Raw genomic sequence first — 23625 nt, forward strand, 5'->3', positions numbered from 1 at the left:
AAGGGAAAAAACCACAAAATTTAGGGGCCATAATGCTAGTGACACCCACCCTCTCGTTGTGCCATAGAAAACATGGTGGCAGTGTATAAAGAACCTGGCTAATTTTGGCTCTCGTGTTGTCAGATTTTGCTTCGTCCCCTCTTCCCCAGCCATGGAGAGGGCAAGCTCTCCTGCATGACCAGTGCCTCCAGTACAGCATCCATCACAGCCACATTTGGCTGCTACAATCCAAACAAGAGCGGTGTTAAACTGCTGCGCCGGTGATCACTACTCGTGCAACCACCCTCCCTGGCAGAGCAACCCGTGGCACCTGGCGCAAGGGTTGTGGTAATCTGCATTTGAGGTGATGCCACAGCCCTCGACTCTGCACACACTGCGAGCCAGCATGGGGACAGGGACGGACTGGGACTGCCATCGCTGGACTGGCCTGCAGAGAAGCCCACGCGGCTTGCTGGGGTGCGAGCACAGCTCCACAGCCGCTGGAAGTAGTGGGAGGATAATCCGAAGCAGCTGCTGGCATCCCTCCTGTACCCTAAGAGCGATCAAAGCCAGTGGCCTAACTTTTCCAGTGTTCCTAGGAGCAATGGAACGGCGTCAAGGATACCTAGGAATTTCCCTTTTATTGCAGCTGCAGCCACAGCACATTTATACAAAGCAGAAGGGATATGTGACCCAGCCATCAAGTATTTTCCTAATTCTCTCCACAGGCACAAATGGTAGGCACATTTTCTCCCCATCCTCAGGCTCTCCCTAAGGATCCAGAAGTCCTGCACCAGTGCTGGAAAAGTGTGGCAAGATGAGGTCTGCAGAGGTCAGCTACTGTGTTGTGGATCTTGCAGTGAAGAGTTCTATTATAAGTGCACATGTATTATGCTCCTCTTGTTACCAAGCTGTAGGTCAGATACAATTTGAAAGCAAACCTTGGGCCTTCAGAGGAGGACTTACCAAGAACAAGTCCTTAGCAGACATAAAAAATATTTAAATAAACAAGAGCATGTCACTTAAGCGTTCCATTGTTTGCAAAGTAGTTTAGATGCACCAGTGGGAGTGAGGGAAAAAGTGTCTGCGTAGAAACTGCTAAGAAAGCCTATTATATCGCACTTCCCAACAAAGCCCAGGCTGTTTTCCTGGCTGTGATCAGCTTCATTGCGCAACAAACATGATCAAAGGGAAAAGATCACAAATGCTTCCAAGAAACCCCCTGGCCACAAAGGGAGGGAATCATGCAGGTGGTATAAGGTAGCACTTGTCTCACGGGGTGTCCCTGAAAACTAGACCATGACATATGTGACGATAATTGGAATCTGACAATAAAGAGTAAGAAGATGCTACAACATTTTTTTTCCAGAGAAGAAGTGTTCTCCAGTTCAGTTTTGTATCGTTTGTTTCCACGCCGAAAAAAGTAGCAAAAAGAAAAACAAAACAAAACAAAACAAAAACCCAAACCCTTCATTTATAGTCCCCCTACAAAACACTACACAGACCTTATTTCTTAGAGTTCAAAAGTGAATCTAGAAGGGGTTTTTTTGTATGTACTAGTTTATCTTAGTTAGCAGTAAAAAAGGAAAATAAATATTAAGCAGGACACATGCTACCAAAATCTATAAGTTAAATAGCTGAAAATATATATTATAAATAGACATTCCACATGCGCGATGGACACATGCTAGTTTATGTGCATTATTAAAGGACTAGGCTGAAAATATGCAGACTTTAAGACTGTGTTTTAAGAAATTTTAACTAAAAACACATGCAGAGCACGCATTTGAGCAGCTAATTACACATAGCGTGGAGCAGGGCTCATACAGAGAACAGAAACAGTGTAGCAACATGCACTTTTTATCTAACATAGAAATACATGTATTGTAAAAGTGATTCGTATTTTGCTTTTAAATAAAGCTAGATTTTAGGCACTACAGGTCACCTACCCCTACAATCTCACTAATTTAATCTACAACATGTAAACAAACCCAGATTTACAAGGTCCAGGAGAATACTGGTTTTAATGTCTTCCCTTGTCCAAAACATTAGCTCGCTTAAGGAAAAAAAAAAAAAGGAAGGGGGAGGAGAGCAACCCACAATTCTCAGAAAACATGAATCCTAGAGGATGACAAGGCCAGTCCTTCCCAATCAACAACTCCTTCTCATTCCCATCTTTTAACTTCCAGGAACAGTGGAGGCTATATTTAAAGGCTTCACACTTTTTCTCCCACCCCCAGGACACCCAGCAATTTGAGATAAAATCAGTAAAAGGGTGACCTCTTTACCTTAAAAGATTGCTGACAAGTTTTGTTCAGGTAAGGAGGCCGTCAAGTTCTTTCTTTACTTGAGATTTCTGCATTTTTTTTCTAACAGTAAGAAACCTCAGAAGTCTGATCTACTTTTCCTGTAAAAACTTATATGTAATTTTTCTTTGTATTTTGTAATGTCTTTTGTTTGTGGGTGTCTATAAAGGAGGGGGAAACCCACATATAAGTAAAAAATGCTGCTTTTCAAAACTCTACTCTTTAGTTGTCTGAGATGACTAATGTAGCTATAAATGTCTGAGCCTTCAGTCCAGGAATCATGAAACTACCTTAGCCACTTTTGAAAGTCTTTTTGTGTGCTTTACAAGCTTTGCTAGAGATTGCGGACTTGACTTGTGTTGATATGATGGTAATTCTCATTACTTGCTAGCAAGGCCAGGCTGAAACCTCATTGTTTTTGTTTCCTAGAGAAAGAACTGAGATCACATCTGCATTTTATAAAAGCTCCTGAATAGTCGCTGATCAACAACAACCAGCAGCCAAATCTTTGCCTCTAGAAATTTGCATTGTTTTGCAGTTGGAGTTTGCTAGATACCGTGTCCTCTTAAAAAGTCTGGTTAAGTCATTTAAACTGTGAAACTGAGAACTGTACTCCCCTGAACAGCTAGAAGAAATTGTAACTAACAAGAATTATATGCAACAGGCTCTGGGCTACATTATTTGGCTTCCTTTGTTCTTTAAAGGATAACCATCCTCAGCTCAAGACCCACTAATATTTCCAGCTTCTATGTAATAAGGCTATTGCAAGTTAGTAACTCAGATGCAAATGAAAAAGGAATTAATTTTCCTATCTGTTTTCTGAGGTTTAATATAAAATCTGGAAAGGCATTGAAACAGTAGGGTAGGAGAGCTAGCGCTGCTATAGGGATTAAAAAGTCACACACATAAAAAGCATTTGTGCTTTTTGCTGTCGGTTAAGGCGTGAGGGTGGTGGGAAAGACTTGTAAAACCCTCTGCCTCTCTCCAATTTCTCTGACAAGCACATTGGCTGAGTTTTATAAGGACTGGTCTTGCAGTGAATCTAGAAGAGGGGTGATTTTTGCCTGTTAGCCCCTGCCGAGTGCTGGGAGGCTTGTGCCTGTAGTGGGGCAAGCATGCCTGAGGTTGCCTGGCTTGCCTTGCCAGGGGATGGACCACTTTGCTTGGCTGCTCCTAGAAGCAGGAGTTGCTCTCCTGCCCAAGCTCCCTTTTCTGTGAATTATGGCAAGTCTGTCAGTCTTTCTTTCCCAGTTGTTGTGGAGGGCTATCGTGTATCAGCCTGGTGTACTCCTGCCAGAGCGGCTCCTTGCACTTGCTCAGGACAGGCACTGCAGACTCAGTCGTGCTTTGCTTCACTCAGGATCACGCGCAGCTCAGGGCACGCGTTGCTCTAGTGCCAGAGCACATGAGCAAGCTGGATGTGTCAGAGCCTGAAGCAAATGAACAAGCTGTGCCATAAAACCCTCCTCAAGCTGCTGGATTGAGAGTAGTTATGGAAAAGTGGGTTCTGGGGTGGACTTGGAGTGTGGGAGCTCAGGGGTAGCAATCAGTCACTTGGCAGCAGGGCTTCTTCATGGGATACTAGTAGAGGGCTGGAAATGGGGAGGTCTCTGAATGCCCTCTGCCAGATCAGATTCACTCTGTTTCCACCTCTTTCCATGCTTTTGCTCCTTTGTTGGAAATACTGCAGGACAAGGGCTATAGCTCAGAGATGGGGCAGTCTGTTCCACACACTGGCATCAACATGCCCTCCTACAAACACACAGTGTGCTTAGGCATGGCTGGCATGGAGACAGGAGATAAGAGCTTCTCCTGTAGCAAGTGGCAGCCACTTACATGGGAACAACAGGAAGACATGAAGAAGGTCACTGGGTTCTCTTCCTCCACGTCACATGCAGGTAACCACAGCTTACAATAACACACAGATGAGGTCTAACAGGTCCAGGCTGTCCACAGCAAATACAGCCAGGCTGTAGTTTGCCCCAGCTTCCCCATCTCAGAGGAGAAACCCAGTCACCTTACAGCTAGTTCTTTGCCTTGTATTGTCCAGATAAAGCACAGGCTGTCAGGAAAGCCTCAGCCCACCTTCCAAGGAGCATTTTACACCACATCATGGTACCTTTGTCCTGCAGGATGTCCTGGCTCTCTGCAGGTCTTTGGGCAGGGATCAAGTGGGCTGACATTCAGCCATGAGCTGCTTGGCATGTTCCTACTTGTAAAAGTTGCAATTTTTCTATCTTCACTGGAGACTCTTGCAGGTATCTAACCTGTGATGCTAAAAAGGTCTCTTGGTGTGGTGTTGTCCAAGCAGGTCTCCAACCTTAACAGCCACTAACCCTTTCCCCAAATGCAAGCTAGCGCACACCTATTGATTTCAAGAAGCCTGCGAAGATAACTTACCACAGTGGATCCATTAACCCCTCTTGGAACCGCATAACCTGCTAAACTATTACCATGCACAGGAAGCTGAAGTGGGGTATCAGAGGAGATAAAACAATCTGCCAGGCAAAAGACATTGTTATGGCTGAGGAATAATGTTCTCTGAGGTGTTTCACGTTACTCTAAGAAGACATACAAAAGCATATGCTGCAACATCAAAGGGAGAGAACTCAATGTAGATGCAGTTGCAGGACACAAAGCAGCTGGCTCAGGCTACATCTCTGCAAAGCAGTGTAAAGGCATAGCCTTGAGTGCTTCATGAGGGTCAGAAAGGACAGCAAGAGCCATGGGTTGAATTTCATAAAGGGCATTGTCCCCTCCTGAGATATTAGTGATAGTAAATACATACATTTTTTCCACATTGCAAGAGGACCAGGCTCTGAGGAACTTGAGCCCATTCACTGTAATTTGGAACTCATGCTGAGGCAGACAAGCAATTCACTGGTCTGCTCTCTGGGATTTTCTTTATTCCTTCCCTGTCCCTACAGCAGTGGTTTTCAACCTGTGGTCTGTAGCCTTTGGGAAGGAGAGGTGGAAACTGTCCCTGGAGGACACCAAGTGACCCTGGTAACCCTGAATTCGGGGTTTTGAAACAGGGCTTTACACCTCCATGGGAAAACTTCCAAGGTCTGCCACCCCAAACCTTAGGAAACCCATGCCCTGCTGCTGGGCCGAGGTTAGCATGGCAGACACCCCAGCAGGCGGGGCATGGACCCCTCGCCGGCAGCGCAGCCCCGAGGGGGGCTCCGTGGCAGCGGGCAGGACCCCCCGGGGTGCAGGACGCCCTCCGGTCCGCCTCGACTTTGAGCATGAAGCAGGCTCTGCCCTACGCGCAGCTTCTGCCGGAGTGACCCCACGGGGGCCGCGGCGGGGCCGGCCCGGGGGTCCGCGGGGCGGTGCGCGGGGGCCGCCGGTGTCCGGGGCGGGGCACGGGGCGGTGCGCGGCGGGGCGCGGTGCAGGGCCGCCACGGGCACACGTGGCTCAGCCCCCCAAAAAGGCAGTCCCCGCCGGCGGGAGCGGGCACTTTGTACCACAGCCCCTGCAGAGGTGCCGTCGGTCCGGCCGGTCAGTCAGTGGGTGCCGGTGCCCAGGGCGGCGGTTGGCTGCGGAGCGGCGGCTCCCGCCCCTGCGGAGGCAGCCCCGGCTCTGGGCGGCCCTACCTGCCGGCACTATGAACCTGACAGCCGAGAACCACCGCGTCCCGCTGAGCGACGGGAACAGCATACCGCTCTTGGGGCTGGGCACCTACGCCGACCCCCAGAAAGTAAGTCCGGGGGCGCCGGGACGCCCCGATTCGCTGGCGGGGGCAGGTGGCAGCCCCCCTCGCTACTGAGCCCCAGAGCCGGTCCTCCCCAACTGTTTCCCAATTCTTCCTTTCTTCCCGGCTATTTCTCCTTTTGCTTCTTTCCCCGTGCAAAGTTAAAAGTCCGAGCTCTCCCGTGAGCAGTACGAGCGGCGCGCAGAGGAGGAAAAGGTGGGGGGAAAGAAAAACCCTGCCCAGCTTGCGGAGAGGTGCTTACCGTACCGCCGCCCAGCTCCGCGCTGGTGGGCACCCGGGAAAGGGGTGCGGGGGACCGGGGAGCAGCTCTGCCGCTGTCCCGGACTGCTGGAGGTCCGGGCGGTGCAACCCCGGAGCCGCTGCGGTCACCGGGACGGGATGTGATACGCGGTGAGTGCCGGCTCGCTGGCAGGGCGGCTTGGAGCCCTCGGTCCCGAGGAGCCCGGAGAACGGGGGGACGGTGTCACTGAGTCCCCCGGGCCGGCCCCGCTGCTGCCCACTCCCTGTGCAGATAAGATGAGGGATTTCGGACCGTTTTGCAGCTGGCCCCGATACTTTCCAAGGAATGTTCCTGAAACAAAGACCCAAATTCCTGCATCCTGATGCCTGCCAGCGGCCAAACCACTCTCAAATATTCTGCACCCTTTGATTTTGCGTGTCCCGGGCAGGCATTCCATCAAACTGTCCCTGGTTCAGCTGCATCGAGGCAGTGGAAGCACACCTGATGCTTCTTCCTTCTGCGCACCTGGGAGCACAAAGGGAACTCGCTAGCTTTGCCTTTTGCTCTTCTGAACTGCCTGGTCTTTCAACAGTTCTTTTTGTTTGTTTGAAGAGTAGGAACAGAGATATCAGGGCCAGAACCCTTCTTGTGTAACAGTATCAGAGTTTGAGGTGCGATATTGTGTGTATGACTCCACATACCATAAGGTATTTAAAAATACCTTTTTAAAGAAAACTCCTGATCAAGGCCATTTAACGACCACACTTGTACTACACTATATTAATAACAGTGTCAAAGAAGATCTCCAATAAACACTGCTGCAGGCAGTGCATGAGTGATGCAGAAAGGGTGTAAGAAGACCTCAGTGCTGCAGATCTCCCTGGTTAACAATGATAGTTTACATGGGAAAAAATTACAGAGAATCTGCAATTTCAGAGGCTGGGCACCGTCCCCCGCATCACTAGAGTTTCGGAAGATATTTTTGGCTAGTATGTTCTTTGAATAGTGGTTAGTGGAACAAAATTAAGCTCTCTAACAGGAATTTTAATGTAGCAAAGCAGAGCGTTGCATAATTCAGTGACAAAATAGCTGCGAGCAAACTTGAAGCATCACTTTCTAGACTTTTATATCATCCTCCAAAGCCCTGAGTTGAAATTTTACAGTAGTTTCAAGTTGAGAAAAGCCAGGCTGCCAGCAGAAGAGGTGCTCCTGACTTGTTGTGCTTCCCACCTGTACTCCGGGTGAACCGCGGCTCAACGCTGGGGCATTAGCCAGGCTCAGGCAGGAGCTCAGAGCATCAAGTAACCTGCTGGAGCTGAGAGGGGAGACGGGTGGGATGCCACTTTCAGAGGCGGCTTCTCAGCAATGCTGTAACCCTGCTAAGAGTTCGTTCCGCAGAAGTTCAGATGTACCCTAATCATCACGGCAACGGTCCTGCTCCTTCTGTCTCAGCCCTGCAAACTCCTGTAGCCTCCTTTGCCCTCCTGTGGGTCGAGGTGGATGGTGAGCCTTTGTGGGAACCTCATCTAGCAAAAATGAATCATTTTTAGTTAGGGCTTTTTTTTTTTCAGCTGAATCAGTCCCGGGTAGTGGCTTTTTGCTTTTCGCATGTACCTCCTTTGTTTTCTGGTGACAGAAGGGGACGACAACAAGACTATGCAGGCAGGGCATTGCTATAGCAACTCCAATTTAGAGCAATTGAAGCTGCCGTGTAACTGCACCCTCAGTGGGAATGGGTGCCTATACCCAGCCACCCATTCTCCCTCCCCCTGCTTTTGTAGGAGTTCAATTTTTCTGAGCTTTCTCTTTCTACATGATAAACATGTTGGAAAGTTATGGGTGAGAAGCGGAGCTGAGAAGAGGTAAAGAAAGACTGATAAGTCACTTGCAAAAGTCTCATTTTGACAGAAGACCAGGCGAAACACATGTTTATCTGGAGGAGCTGGGCTGGAGCTTTCTGCTAGGATTAGGACTGTTTATTTGAGGCGGGGAACTCATCACCGAGAGCAGCTGGGGAAACACGGTAGCAGGGCACTATGGAATTTGTTGCAGAATAGGGTTTGCAGCTACTGACTGGTGACAGGGCAGGACATTTAAACAGGTCATGGCTTAAAGCTTGCCCATTCAAAAAGGCTGCTTTTGCTGGTAAGAGCACGGAGAGGGGGGAGCTTCTGTCAACACCTTGCTGTGGCAGTGAAGTTTTGCTTAGCTGTGACAAGCTGCTCTGCTGAGCTATGAGTTCTGCGTGGTGCAACTTCCACTGGGATGCCCGGTGAGGTTTCTGACCTGCTTCTCCCGCCTAGAGAGTTGAAAGGTTTTACGGCAACTTGGGACCGTTTCAAGGTTTATCTTAACAAGCAAGGCTATAAACTAGCACTGACACGTTTCTCTTAAAACGCTTGGCTGTAGCCTTTTGTGGCTGAATTACTTAAGAATCAGCATCTGAGACACCCGTTCTCCAGCAGCGGAGGCAGGCAGCTGGTGGTAGCAACGGTGCCAGCCGTTTCCAGCACGCTATTTCTGCTCATGAGTCAGTTCTCCACAACTTCAAGTCATTTTGTGCTTTGATATACGATACAGAGCCATTTATTTGTCAGATTATTCGTCATGCTCTTGGAGGCAGATTTTTTTTTTTTTTTTTCTCCCAAAGGTTATTCACCCTGGCACCTCCATGTCAAAGCAGCTTGTCCAAAATAAATCTGTTTTCTCAATCTCACACTACAGCCCAGAGTTTTCTTCCTGAAGTGCAGGAATGCGCTCACTGGTTAAGCACACTAGGCAGATCTAGTTTGCCACGGAGCAGGGAAATCTGCTTCTTCAACGGTTGGTTACAAGAAAATGGAGGCAAGAGGCCAGTTTTTGTGTTTTGGGCTTTGTCTGGATAAACTGCACAGCAGTGCCTTCTGAATTGAAATGTGTCGGCAGCTTGCCTTGCTCGTCTTAAATAACTTAATTGTTCTCCTAAAGTCATGCTTTTCCAGTTGTGAAGCACTGAACAAAAAATAAATCAATTGACCCAGATTTGGTCCCATATACAAGTTTACTGACTCAGCAAAATGTATCTCTCAACTGGAACAGAGCTGGACCACTGTGGAAAAGGTCTGTTTGAGAATCAGATTAATTTAATTGAACACCCTTTCCCCCTAGGTGTAAGACAGCTTGTCTTCTGACAGGATACAGGTCAGGATGACAAGAATTAAGTTAAATCTCAGAGACTGAAAACACTGGGAGTGCAACGTTGGGGTTTTCTTTTTGGTTTATTCCCCTAGCACAGGAGGAAAGTGCAATGAATCTACTTGCTATCAGCTCATCCAATAGTGGAAAGAAATAAGTCTTTACTGGGTCATAGAATTAGTGATAAATTTGGGCTAGTTATCAAGAAAAGCACTTAGAAATTTTTTTGGTTTTTTTGCTGCTTTAACTGGTGCTTCCTGTCTTTATTCTTAAGGGAAGGTAATAATTGTATAATGAAAAAGCCTAGTTTGATTTTTTTGTTCAGATTTCAGTGCTTCAAAGTTGGTTTTGTGTTCTCCTTCACACAGGGAAGGAAATGTTTAAGTTGTATTTGAGTTTTGCTTACGTAAATTAGGCTGTTCAGCCTAGCAAGGATGGACTCAGGTGAAACACTGAAAATCTCAGTCGCTGACTCCTTCCCCTATTCTCTCTTCCATTCCTCAAATATTCTTTCCTCCTCTTGGGTCTGGGAAGAAACCACAGCAGGAGCAGCAAATCTGGACTATCAAGACCCTCCAGATGGCTTTAAAATTTGAAGCCTATTCTGACTCTGTCTGGCTCTGCGGATCCTTCTGGCAAAGCCCCGTGTATGCAGGAGCAGCTCTGCCAAGGCTCCAGCAGATGTGCCGTGTCCAGCATTCCCTCCCTGAGGGCCCCCGAGCCGTTGACCCAGTTCTCTGGGGTATTAAATAGATGTCATGGGGGAGGATGACCCCCTTGATGAGCCCGTGGCATGGCCACAGCACAGACGGGTCAGCCTCCTAGGCTCCCACCGTCTCCCAGCATCCATACTCAGTTCGCAGCACAACCTCGTGAGCAGTACGGGTGCCCATCTGGAAGCAGGATGGGGTGCGGGGACGAGCCGGCTCAGAGGGGAAAGGTGCTAAAAACACTCCTAAATCCTGGAAATCCTACACCTCATTAAAAATGGCACTTGTGACCGCTTCACTTTATAACTCATCCCTGTCAACACAGCTAAGATCATCAGTCCAATGCCTTCACGTAAATAATCACTGTCTCCCTGGAAGGTCAAGGGGCCTTGGCTGCAGCTCCTCTTCTGCCTTCCTATTTTGACTGAAGGAGGAGAGGGCTTGGAGGGAAGGTTGTAGTAACCACACTGTACCCAGGCACTGCTTCTGAAATGTAAGATTGGGTGAAGCGCTCAAGAATAGCACCGGGTGAGGGCTTTTGGCAACTAGTGACTTTGCTAAAAATGAGGTTCTGAGGTAGCCAAATCCATTCACAAATTGGAAGCAGTTTTGTGGAATATTTTCAGGCAAAACAAATGGCAAAGTATTTCATTTTGGGCACTGGCAGTACAAGCTGAGGAATCAAAGGATTATTAAAGCAGTTGGAGGTAGCAGTTGCCTTTCCCTGAATAGCCTGGTGGTGAGGGAATCCACACGGGACGTGGGAAACCAGGTTCAGTCCTCTTCTCTACCTCCAGGGATTAAATTCATATCACACAGCTCAGGGAAATAACATGATTGTGGGGGTATGTGATAGCTAGAGAGAGGCAAGAAGAAACATGCACAGGCTGGAGCAGGACGAGCACCCTCCCCACGGGAAAGTGTACTGCCCACCAGCCCCACAGCTTTGGATGCTGAAGAACTTGGTATGGCATCCAGCCAGGAGGGAGGGAGACTCGTTTTCCCCAAATCCTTAACTACCACAAAGTAACCCTTGTGAGCGCCCAGACAGTCTGGGTTTTGTTTAAGAGAAATTACTGGTTTGAATCAGGGAGAGGAAAAGTTCATCCAGGGCTCCCGTATCCAATCTGAGTGACCAAGTAAAAAAAAAAAAAAAAAAAAAAAAATCTGTTTTGGATAAGTAAAAACACTGTTTTGGCACTCTGGATTACTTTTTACACCCAAGCTAGAAGCTGAACAGAGTAACTTTTCGTTGTACAGACCTCGCAGCCCCTAGTGCTCTCACCAGCAGTGCTTTCACAGGACCTTTTATACCAAAAAAGTTCCTCGCAGAAGGATACGCACACACAAACTATTTAAATTGCTCTTAATAGTGCAGGCTGCATCTCTGCTGCAGGCTGGCTGCCTTTGGAGCAGCCGTGGGCTGTCTTTAAGTCAAAAGACATAATAAGTGACTTGTCCCTTTGATGTGACCTGGATCTCTGAGCTGCAGTAAGAGGAGGGATTACACACAATTGAACTCCCTCTGTTTTCCTCTCAGCCATCACTGGCTTCTGAAACGTGATCATGATGGAGACAGCAATGATTTCAGGTGACTTGTGGAGAAAGTCACCTGGCCTGACCCAAAGCTATGAAATGGGTAGTATATTGAAAGTCCCAGGCAGGGGTGACACTTAAGATCTCTGGAGAGAGAGCTGAAATTTAAAGACCTCCGGTTCTTGATCTCTTTCCTACAAATTCCTCCTTCTCTGGCTCAGACAACTGTTTTCCTTCTTCGGTAAACCTCCCACTTGGCTTCTAGATTCTTTTTCTTGAAAGAGATAAGAGAGGCAGTGGCAAGAGCAGAAATTGCCCTAACATGCAAGTGTCCTTACAGCCTTAGCTACTTCCCATGACGTGCTATTAAAATAAATGAATAAAGAAAATACCACAGTCCTTTTAATGTAAACAATTACACATGAGTAAGTGTTTGAAGTCAGCAAGTCCTGAGTCTGACTTAGCTCTATAATGAAGTGAACTCTATGAACCTACATGAAATCGCTACAGATGTAGGCCAGGGAGATATTTTGCTGTTTACATCTATGAAAAGGGTACTGGGGACCTGATTTGAAGAGAGCTGGGGGGACTCAGCTGGGATATTTGGCTACAGAGTCTCATATTCATGCCCTGAACTTAAGCGAATGAATTTCCCAAAACAAAATTGGGTTGTTTTTTTTTTTTTTAAGCTTTTGGGCTGTACCCCTGACCAGCATTTCCAAAGGACATTGTGCCCCTTCAGAGTCCCTTTTGGTAACCACTACTGGCTTTCTCAAGCCATTTTCCGTTAAAGCAGCAGTATTACCTCATGCAGTACTAATTCTTCTTGTCTTTGGCGATCAGGATTTTTGAGATGTTTCAGAGGGTGACCTTATGTTCCCTTGGTCTCTGGGGATATCCTAAAACCATACTCCTGAATCGAGACCTTTACACTAGAGGTAAGGGCAGAAGGAAGGGAGACACATTTTACTGCAGCCTAGGAAGAGAACTGCACCTGAGAACTGCACAGCTACATCAAGGGTGTCAACCTCATTTTCAGTGGGGCTCACATCAGCCTCGCAGTTGCCTTCAAATGGTCAAGTGTAGTTTTAGGACTGTATAAATGTAGGAGCAGTTGCATTTCTACAGTCCTAAAATTACATTCAGCCATTTGAAGGCAACCACGAGGCTGATGTGGCCTCTGGTGAGAATGAGTTTGACACACCTGTGCTACATGTTCCACAGGGCTCCTTGCCTGCCTGTTAGCAAACTCTTGTCCTAGCTTTCATGCTGAAAGATATTTATCCTGAAACCATGTATCTGTAGCCAGGTCATTCACTAAGCTGTGACTCAGTTTTATGCTTGGAGGACTAAAGCATACTAAGATGATCACACAGATGGGATGCTTTTCCTTCGGTCGTGGGTATCCTGGTGCTGCGTGATGCTCTTGGTGCTTAATCTCTCAGATTTTACTTCTTATTCCTTGACTAAGTCACAGTTACTGGCAAGACCCAGTTGCTAAGAGCAGATAAAGGCAGGGTTTCTTGGTATTTGGTCCCCAGATGCCTTGAAAAGGCACAGTAGCAGGTGTCAGCAGAACAATGTGGCTGCCAGGCAGGAGCAAGGCTGCTCACTGGATACACGATCAAAAGCACCGTAAGAAGATACTGCTTTCACAGATAAGACTTCTCATAGCAAATAAGTGAAAGTACAGAGCAGAATAATGCACTAAATCAAGAGAGTCTCAGACAAATTGTGCTTTTGTCAATGACTTTTGCTAAAAACTTAATGTTGCATGACGCGTTTTAAAGTTCCCTTTCATACATGATTTAATGGCATATTTACCACCTAAGAAAAGCAGAGTTCTCTTATCTTACATCCACCTTTTCTGTTCTAGCACTGGAACAGACGTTCTACATTTCTGTGCCCTCAATGCCTTGTCGTCTTGGTGTTCAGCCATGAACTCTCCTCCCCTGCCTGCAACCGCCTCTTGACGCCTCAATTCCTTCTAGCTCCCTGTAATCTCATGTTATACAATGGAAAATTTTTGGCTTGCATAAATGCAAGATTGCATCTTTATCTCATTAAGAAAGGAAAATTAAGTCATCTAATTAGGAAAAACAGGCAATCAGAAAAGGTAGCTACTCTTTTTCTAAAATGTGGCAGACTCAAAAACTCCTAGCTTTTGTGTAAGAACTGTATTTTAACTGTTAAAGTTGGATTTTAAAGTTGGATTTGACAAAATGACTTATCACTGTCAAGCTGGAGGAAAGATTCTTGCATGCAACTTTTTTGACAACACAGACTTTGTTCTTATGACTTCAATTTGCACAAAACCTGTGGCTCTAAGACACGGTTGATTTTGCAGAAATGTTCATTTACCTCTACATATCTTCTCTCCCGAAATCTCCGTGGTTCTTCATTTCTATGAATCCTGAAGCTTAATAGAAAACAAACTGATAGTATGACTAATCTTTCCTTCATGCCAATGGTTTCTGTGGTGTTTCCAGCTATGAACGCAATTAGTGCCTAATCATGTGTGGCAGATTAAAAGCTGCATTTACTGAAACAGTAGTTCCTGATGAGGATGAGCCCAGCCTTGTAGATGAGGGTGAATGAAAGACTTTGTAGCTACAAAGTTCATCAACCTGTGGAGGTCTTCTGAGCCAAATGGTCACAAAATTGCTAGTCCTGGAAAACAGTAGATTTTTTTAGTTTGCTTTGTGGAATAGATTGTGTTCAGAATGACTCCCCCATCCCTGAATCTGAGCATGCCTTGAACTATAAGCCTTCAGAAAAACTCTTCTTAAAGAGATAGCACTCCTAACCTACCCTGACATCTCAGCTGCTATGTGAAAAAATTTTCAGACTGCTCCAGGATCAAGAGATGTATCCCCCTGCAGAGCACAGGACTTCTGCTAACAAAACTGTTGACAGCCAGATAATCACCTGGCCCTCTGTGGCAATGCCTGCCTAAGCCAAGCGGAGGGTCTGGCTTTTACAGCCAACCTGGCACAGCGTCACTTGGCTCCCCAACACGGTACCGACACACACAGACATGGATACCGCAAGAGCTCTCCAGAGGAAAATGTTCCCAGAGCAAGGTGACAACTAGGAGATGACAACTTTGTCAAGGAGTCAGTATGGCTTTCAGGTGGTGGGTATCAGATGTTAACATCACCCACCAAGCTACATTTCTGGCTATGACATAGGGTAGAATGTTGTTGAATAAGCCCAGAACCAAAAGTAATAGAAGGTTAAACCAGATAAGCTTTTAGGACAGTAGCACTACCCAAAAAAATTCACAGGGATTCTTGTTTGAAAAGTAACCAAACAGAAAGCAGGCCTTCCATAGCTGTATTCTGCAGTGACAAGCGCTAGCTGTTTCAATATAGTCCTCTTCCAAATCCTGCAAAGCTAGCTGTTACCAATGCAATAGTATCAAGGCCAAATACTGACACACACACAAATAGATTGTTTTTTTCTCTTTTTCTCTGGCTTTCTAAGCATGCTGGAATTTTAACCCCACTCAAAAGCCACAGGAAAGCCCTCCTATATAAATAAAAGTTATGAAGGTTGTTTTGTAGAAGATGAGACAGGGAATCACTCGCATTGTCGAAGAGGAGAAAAACTGAGCCTCTACAAGTGAATAATTTGAATCAAAACAGCTGAGAGATATACTTTTTGGCAAGAACAATTTATGCCAGACAAACCTCCATTTTGTCAAATGCCCCTAACTGCCTCTATACGTTAAACATGGCTGTGCACTCCCTTGTGTCCTTGATTCCCCGCAGTTCTCCAAAGAACTGTGTAAGCATGTTCTTACAGCTCATGTGGGAAGCTAACATCTGGGTTGAGTCTTCGGTTGACCTAGAAGGCCAAATTTGTCAAAACTTGAAAACACTGTGAAGAAAATGCCTCCATAGGCTTCATCAAAGCCAACTTTTGTTGGTTTAGCTAACTAGGTGGTGGAATTCCCCAAGTTTTACATCTGCCTTTGCAAACACTTATTCGAACTGACGCCAGAAACCTCTCCCCTTTAACTCTAGGGAACGAAGCAAAAAGAACTACTGGCAACCTTTCCTTTCTCCTCTGTTATTGCACAAGCTGGTGCTTTATCTTCGCTTTGTACCTCACGCATCCCTGGGATCACGTGTTTTGTCTGAAGGGTGTTTTGGAAGTATCTACCCTTCCACTTAGATCCATGCTTTCCAGGGCTTGCCAGCTGGCTATTGTGTCCTCCAGCTCTTCAGGAAACTGTCCTGGTACACCCTGCTGGTACTGCCAGTGTGGGACCCAAGTGTGTACATCATTAGCTTGGTTTGCTTTAATCCTCTGTCTACCGACAGAGCAGCATGACAGCCCTTTAGCTTAAGCTTGCTTTAAGTGAACTTGCATCAAGTCAAAAGTTGCGGTGATCCTAAAACTGAGGATTCTGCAATCAAGTGGTAAAAATAACTCCAGCAGCCTCTGCCAGCTACAATAATAAGGCTTTCCTGAAGACAGCTTTGGCTAAATCCTAGAACAACAATGTCACAGGAATTCTAGAAATGCTAAATCTGCAGTTATGCAATCTCATTTTTGTTGTAGGGGCAATCAAACCTCACGCTTCAGGCCACTGACAGGACATCAGACTAGAGGAGAAAGGCAACCCTTGACCACGCTCATTCACAACACGACACGAAGCAGAGAACATCACTAGTCGCCCCATCTTCTCTGGGCACATTTACTGTCCTTCACTTTCTAAGACAATGCACTGGATGACGTAAAGCAAAGCTCTGGGCCAGTATAGCAACTTGTGGCTCTCAGACCTGCTATCTGCCCCTGTTCTCAGCTCTACCTGCTTTTGCAGAGGTCCCTTCACTGGGTTTTGCTTCCTGGATGGTGGCTGCCAATGCTTCCGGGGGATGAAAGCCAGATTTTCCTGTGTACGAGAGAGAGAGATGTGCTGGCGGTTGCATTTTCCAAGAAAGAGGTGTACAGTACAGCTTCTTCTTTACAAGATTAAATAATTCTAAGAATGTACCCTTGTGTGGCTCATATCCTCTGGCTTCGTAAACTCAACCTATGCTTTCCTGTAATGCTTTTAGTACATGTTTTCTGTGCTGTGTTCCTAACATCTTAAGCCAGTCCACTTTGCTAGTTTGTCCAGAAAAGAGGCAAATGGAAATAAGCAACTGGGCTTCTAGAAACTCGCATAAGAATCTGTGTCCGAGCGCTGAGCTCTGGCGAAGGAGGCTCTGAGCCCAGGAATGTACCTACTTTCTTCTTCCTGTATTTAGCTGACTAAGATTCTTAAACAGCGGCTCCACATCTTAAATTATAGGTTAAGACTGGAAAGCTCAGCCCACAGTTTGGAACTCTTGTGTAATTCGGCTGCAGCTACATTCAGATTTTTCCAGGAGGTGGCCCTGTCTCTCCCAACACCTCAAGATTTTCTTCTCAGGATCATTGTTCCTAGCTGAGGGACTGAATACCACTGCACTACCCAGGTGAGGTGCCCAGGACTAAGGTAAACAGCTCCTTCTCTGAAGGAGCTGCCAAGACTGGTGCAACTCTGTAATGCTGCATATATGAAAAAAGGCAGAGCAGAATCTGGGAACCTAAGTCAGACTGTTTTCCTTTACTCTATGCACTAATAAAGAATAAAACATAGAATGGTTTGGGTTGGAAGGGACCTTAAAGATCATCTAGTCCGAACCGCCCTGCCATGGGCAGGGACACATTCCGCTAGACCAGGTATTCAAAGCCCCATCCAACCTGGCCTTGAATACTTCCAGGGATGGGGCATCCACAGCTTCTCTAGGCAGTCCATTCCAGTGCTTCACCACCCTCATGGTGAAGAATTTCTTCCTTATCTAAATGTATCCTCCTTCAGTTTAGAAAAAAAAATGACAATAGTGATGTTAAGCCATTTATAAAAGCAGTGCCTACCGTAGCTGTCCACATTGTTTTGCAAGATTACAATCTGCTGCTAATGTGTCTTGTTAGCTGTGACTTTGGAGGTAACCAGAATCCCTTTTTATCAACTGGGAAGCTGATAGAAATTGCTGACCAGAAAAGGATGATATAAAAAAAGCAAATGAATTGGAGGCCAGCTGAAATGCAACACTAAATAACAGTAGTGAGTAGGACAATCAACAACACTGCTAAGCAAATACTGTTCTATTTGGGAGGGAATACGGGTATGCACAAAAAATATTCTCCTGTGGCTTGGTCACATGTAGTCACGAGCAAAACTGAAGCTGTACGTTTTCAATGCTAGGGAAAATAGTTTTTGACAAAATGGGATGGGATGTGATGGAAGGTTTCTGGAATAAACATTAAAAAAATAAAAATATTCACGGTCTCAGAGGAAAAAGAGAGCAGACCCTTTCAGACAGGGAGAACTGATGAAGCACATTGCTTTTTCAGATTCACCAAATGTGGTAAACTGGCCAGTTGGCCATTTCATCTATGGAGAAGGGGCCAAATTGCCTCTTCCTTTCTTTCAGTGAAAGTGCAAATCTTAGTCTGCTCCCCCTGTGCTTCTGCCAGATTTATTTACTGTGGAGCCTGAATGAAACAGATACTGGTTTAATCTGTCATGCGTGGTGGTAAATCAGCAGGTTTACAAGCTATTGATTGATAGGGGGGATAATTGCATGTGTTGTTTCCTTAAACTCTATGATCTTAAAAATAACCTAGATGCTATTGAAGGAGTTGTTAGTCACTGAGTGAGTGGATCTAGTCAACCAAGCAGTTTTTCTTTCATTGTAAAACATGTAATAAATTTAATACCTTTTTTGGCACAAATTAGTGACTGACTGTGAGAGCACTGAAGATAAAAATCTGACTTACAGTGTACAAGTGGTTATAAAATTCCAGTTCTAAAACAACAGTCCTTGATCAAAGTAGCACAGTTGCAGGGCACACTGATTAGAAGCTGAAACATTAATTACAGCTAAGGATCAAACATACCTCTTATCTACACTTAAATAAAAAGTCATAAAGAAGCAAAGATTTGTCTTAAGGCCAGAGCACCCAGAATTACTACTGACAATGCACAAACGTTTAAAGCATGAAGATATTTCAGTACCTCATCTGGCTTTTGTGACACTCTAAACACGAGCCCTGCTTATTTGGGAATGGTGCAAGAATAAAGGCCTACCTGAAGTGAGTAGACAACATAGGTGACCATGTTTTAGATAACATACACTAGTGAGTATAACCCACAGTAAGGAGGAGGAGGTCTGGATTTCATGGTGAAGGTGGCTACTCCATGGCCAGGCAGCCTGGAAGTCACTGCTCCATCATCTGCTGTGACTTGAAGTGCCAACCCTTATACAAAATCTCAAGATGTAAAAGCAGCCATAGCACAAACTTCCATCTGCACTTCAATAAAAGTTGGTTTTTAGTTGGTAATCTCTGATCTAGTTACTATTAAAGACTTTATTTCCATGAAGGGCAGAAGAGATTAAAACTCCCCAGGCTTAGCAGTGGGATAGAGGGGAAAGATCCGGGTTTGTGCCTGCTCTGATGGATGGGCACTGGTGATCCAAGTCATCCAGCTTTAATATGGTCTGTCAGGAAACAATGGAATAAGATACGACACTTAGGGCAACACTTCTAAAAAGTGGCAAAACCACAACCTGACTAGCCTGTGCAACTCATCAGCACAGTTTACCACAGCCTGTTACTGCAGGATTTGGAAGGATTAGATATGTGAAATGCTAGAAATGACAGTTTCTACATTAGAATGAAAATAAACATATGGTATAAAGTTCCCAGACTCACAGATGTCCCAGGCCTTCAGCTGGGAGAGTTCAATAGAGGCAGGATTTTCCAAAAACTGTTCCGTAGGTTGCCTTGCATTTTTATATGAAGCACCTTAGACCAGAATCTGTCAGAACTAATATACCACATCAGATGAAACGAACTAGTGCAATGAAAACATTTATATTTAATGTAAACCCATCTCCGGCCATTGGTAATCAAGACCTGATCCAAAAAAAGCTTCCTCAAGCCCCTGAAGAATAAGATTATTCCTTGAAATGGAGGAGGCTTTCACAAGATTATTTGTACAGATGTGTGTAAGTCCCATGCAAAAAATTAAGAAATACACAGAAGTTCAGTTCTAGCATAAGTTAACTGATTCAGCCAAAGACACTTCCAACAACAGTGAGCTTTCTCATTTTCCTCTATTCCACACTCCTCCCAAGTCTGCAATTATGCTGTTCCCCTATATGTTTGCCTTTCTTCACCTATTCCTTCTGCTTTTGTTACTGACCAAACTCGCCCTGGTGTCTGAGAAAAGATGCAACTAAAAAAATCAACATTTCCTTGCTTGATGGAGTTTAGTTTGCAGCTTCAGGTAACAACTGGGAGCCGTATTAATGAAATCTCTTGATAGTGCAAAGAGAAGAGAGAAAATTCTAGGATTGGATCCACATGCCATTTCCAGAATCTTCAACAAAAGGGAAAAAGTTAAAAGAAAAAAAAATATATTTTTTTTAAATCTGTATTAAGGTAGTACATCGCTGTACTCTAAATGTTCTGCTTCCATACACTTGAATCGTACAAGTCAAACAGGCAGAAGCAATCTGAAGTCACACTTTGAAAGATCAGCACAATAGAGAAAAGACTGATTGCACTTTAAAAACCACATTTCTCTTTTGGATAACTAGTCATCACTTAGACTTGAGCTCACAAGACCTTTAAGCTGAGCCCTGCTGGTCTGTGCTAGTCAGCCTGAGCTTTGCAACTGCAGCTGGAGCCTCCTGCAGCTTGTTGCTGAGACTGAGGTCTGAGGTTACCACCATCAGCAACTGCAGGCTTGTAGTATTTGTGTCAGGGCTTTTTGCCTGCTGCCTTCCTTAAATCCTTCCTGTCAGGTTCAGACAGGGACAAGGCAGTGAACACATTGGAGGTTGTCACTGCTCCACGCCTCGTGCTTCTGTGACGCTGCCCAACAAGCCTCAAGTGAAAACTAGCCATTGACTGAGCCTGAAAGGCTTTTAGCTGCCGTGGTCTTCATTACATCTCACTAATAATGAGGAACGGGCCCTGGCAGGGGCTGAGTGTGCCTTTGGGGGGCTCTCGCAGCAAAGCATTCAAACAAGTGTTTCGTTGTCTCCCTCAATTAAGGAGATGATATTGCATTGGCACTGCTGTAAATAGTTTAACGTGCCAAATTGTGATGTTTTGCCTCTCAGCCCTCACTCATGTCTTCTATAACAATTAAGGGCAAGCGTAAGCAGCTTTGCATTTTAAGGAGCCTTTAGGCACTGTGTCATGGAGTGGAAAGTCCGAATCCTGAATAGAAGTCAGTTCAGCCGTGTCTGATAGCAGCCAGCCCAGATGGGACACTGAAAAGCAAAGAGAGCCAGCAGGAACACGGTCCCATTACCCCAGAATAATCTGCTCCCAGCCTACAGCTCTGGAACTGAAAGACAGAGAGATTGACCCTCAGGTGTCTTCAGCAGTCCTTCATAGATGTTTCTTCCATTAATGTGGAAGGGCAGGCCAGTATCATCAGTCACCGTAGTCCTGTAGCAGCTACAAGTTTCATACCCTCTAGTTCAGCAGGTAGTGGAAGAGCAGCTGCTTATTTTACGGCAAACTCCTGGACAACCAAGCCGGTGACTGCTGTCACAGGACAGCTTGGAGAGAGAGGAGGGAGACTGACCGCTGTGGTGGAAAGTGGTGTTTCTCAACAGCACCTATTGCCCGTCTTGCTTCTTGTCTTTCCTCGGCATCAACAAAACCAACAAATTTGACATCCTCTCTTCATACTCTGTCTCATTTCCAGATGTCTCTGGCGTCTGTTTTTTTCATAGAAATAGCAGCGTGGTCTTGGCCCTTCACTTGGAGGTAGCAAAATTCCCCTTTTGGCATGTGCTGCTGGCAGACAGCCACACAGCAGAGCAGGTTGACTCACCCTATCTCAGTTTTCCTTTAAGAGAATCAGTTGTCCATGTCTTAGTAGTACAATAACTCTGAAAAGAGTGGGAGAATATTATTGCCACGTGTTGCTAAAAGCCCTTGACCACCACCACTTAGAGCTTCCTTCTCATTATATTATATAAGGTGTGACAACAATAAGATGTTCTCAGCACAATTTCAGTGATCTGTCAAATGATTTCAGTAACTAGACTTATGTTTTTTTCCTTGGTTTGACCTACCTGTATTTTTCTTGCCACATTAGCTAATAAAAAATATGGCTGTTCTGAAAAAGCAAGCCTGTTCTGAAGAAGCAAGCCTATTCTGAATTTCAGCAAAGATGAGTACACATAAGTGCAGTGCACAGTACAAAAGTGCCACTTGGACTTGTTAAGAGGTTTCTTGGGTTCATCTTAAATGGAAGCAGTAGGATGTATATAAACATACACTAAAGCCTCTACTGGTTCTTAGCCACATGGTAAAGCAATTGTCCAGAAATGGGAATACCAGTAGACAGTCCTGAGCTATCACCCTTTGGATTTTGATACTGTCAAAGGTAAGTTGATTTGAGGAGAAAGTGAAATCCAGATTTCTGCCCTGCTGAAAGCTCTACTGTGCCCTAAGGTATTCAAATAGCCTCTGATCAGGTATGTGGTTGACAAGCTCTGCTCAAGCAAAAAGCCCTCTTCCACTTGAGCAAGGGATTTTATCAAACGGCCTTTGTAAAAAAGCCCTTGATTTTTAGATAAGAATTCCAAAATAATTTTAGTATCGAATACATTTGATTCTACTTTCTGAGGACTCTAATACTGTTTGCCAGCCACAGAGAGAATTTTTTGCTTTGCTCCTTTTTTGGTCTAATTCCACACTAGCAACAGTCTTGAAGAAAAGCACACAGCATGTTTTTATTCAGAAGTTGAAACACAAATGTCTGGGGAGGTAAAGGACAGTTAGACTGCATAAACTCCAACATTAACCTTGTGCATATCTCGGGAACCCTATAGCATTGCAAGAGCAGCAAGCAGAGGGCTGAAACTATTTTTTTCTTCTCCCATTAGACTCCTAAAGGTTCCTGTTTGGAGTCGGTGAAGATTGCCATTGATACTGGTTACCGCCATATTGATGGTGCCTTTGTCTACTGCAACGAGCATGAAGTGGGACAAGCCATCCGGGAGAAGATCGCTGAAGGAAAGATCAAGCGAGAAGACATTTTTTACTGTGGCAAGGTGAGAAGCTGCATTCAGATTATTTACACTAAATCCAGGATTCCTGTGAATGGACTTTCTTAAGTCATGCCAGTGGTCAACAACTGGCATGCTTTCAGACCCAACATCCTTTGTTTTTCTTTCCTAGCATAACCATAATGCCTCAGAGCTTTATGAGCACTAGATTTGCTGTTAAGCACAGGAATCACCGTTGTTCTCAGTTTCAAGCTCTGTTAGCAGTGGGAACCGTGCAACATCCATTCTGCCTAGTACTGTAGGTACCTGCAACTCAAGACTGTTGCTACACTCAGTGGTGCTGCCTAAGCTGTTACTACTGTTCCATGTGTTATGCTGGCATGCACATTTGTATAGTCACACTGTGAGCCCAAACTGGACAATGATCCTGCAAATTAGTTATTTTCTGTTAAGAGCAATTCCCTGTACACGTTTGCCCTGAGATTGCACAATGAAAGGGGTGGGAGCAAGCACATGCATGCAAGCATCTGTGTACAGGAGAACAGCACGTGCTTACGTTGGTACTACTGCCAGATAATTACTTGTCAAGCTACACCCTTAGTTACTGTATCACCTGTCATTAAAAAGTTCTACAGTCTTAAATCAACTCACTTGGAGAGAAGATGTCATCACACTTCAGCTTTAGAGCAACAATGCTGCAGTAGTGCATGAGCTAGTTAATGCTTTAAAGCCACAGCCGATTTTCTGCTAGAAGGATGAAATCCCTTGTTTAAAGAAGCATCTGACAAAAGCTGCTATAGCTAAAGTAACTAGATCTTAGATATAAGAGAGAGAGAGAGCTCATTGCACATTGCAGAATAAAGATCAGATGGCCCCAGAAAGGTCATGGTGCCTGTCCGG

The 23625-nt window shown here is 45.3% G+C and overlaps 1 protein-coding gene and 1 long non-coding RNA gene across 12 annotated transcripts in view; one reads left to right on the top strand and one right to left on the bottom strand.

Annotated features, from left to right (window-relative positions):
* Positions 1-23625, bottom strand: part of LOC110357303 (uncharacterized) — a 105505-nt gene that overhangs the window by 26930 nt on the left and 54950 nt on the right. For 2 of the 11 annotated variants that reach the window (XR_010467500.1, XR_010467502.1), the window contains exon 1: positions 6246-12705. The exons of 5 other annotated variants lie outside the window; for them this stretch is intronic. This is a non-coding gene — a long non-coding RNA (uncharacterized LOC110357303). Of the gene's footprint in view, positions 1-6245; positions 12708-16463; positions 17390-23625 lie in introns of those variants that run through there. 4 more of the 11 variants (XR_010467497.1, XR_010467492.1, XR_010467501.1 and 1 more) reach the window with 4 other exon arrangements.
* AKR1D1 (aldo-keto reductase family 1 member D1) overlaps positions 5666-23625 on the top strand; it is a 36991-nt gene continuing 19031 nt past the window's right edge. Inside the window, exons 1-2 of the mRNA XM_065038125.1 lie at positions 5666-5989; positions 22603-22770. Coding sequence (XP_064894197.1) covers positions 5897-5989; positions 22603-22770 — 261 coding nt within the window. The 5' untranslated portion in view covers positions 5666-5896. The remainder of the gene's footprint in view (positions 5990-22602; positions 22771-23625) is intronic.

Source organism: Columba livia, chromosome 1 (genome assembly GCF_036013475.1).
Source record: "Columba livia isolate bColLiv1 breed racing homer chromosome 1, bColLiv1.pat.W.v2, whole genome shotgun sequence".
In the NCBI taxonomy this organism is placed as follows: domain Eukaryota; kingdom Metazoa; phylum Chordata; class Aves; order Columbiformes; family Columbidae; genus Columba; species Columba livia.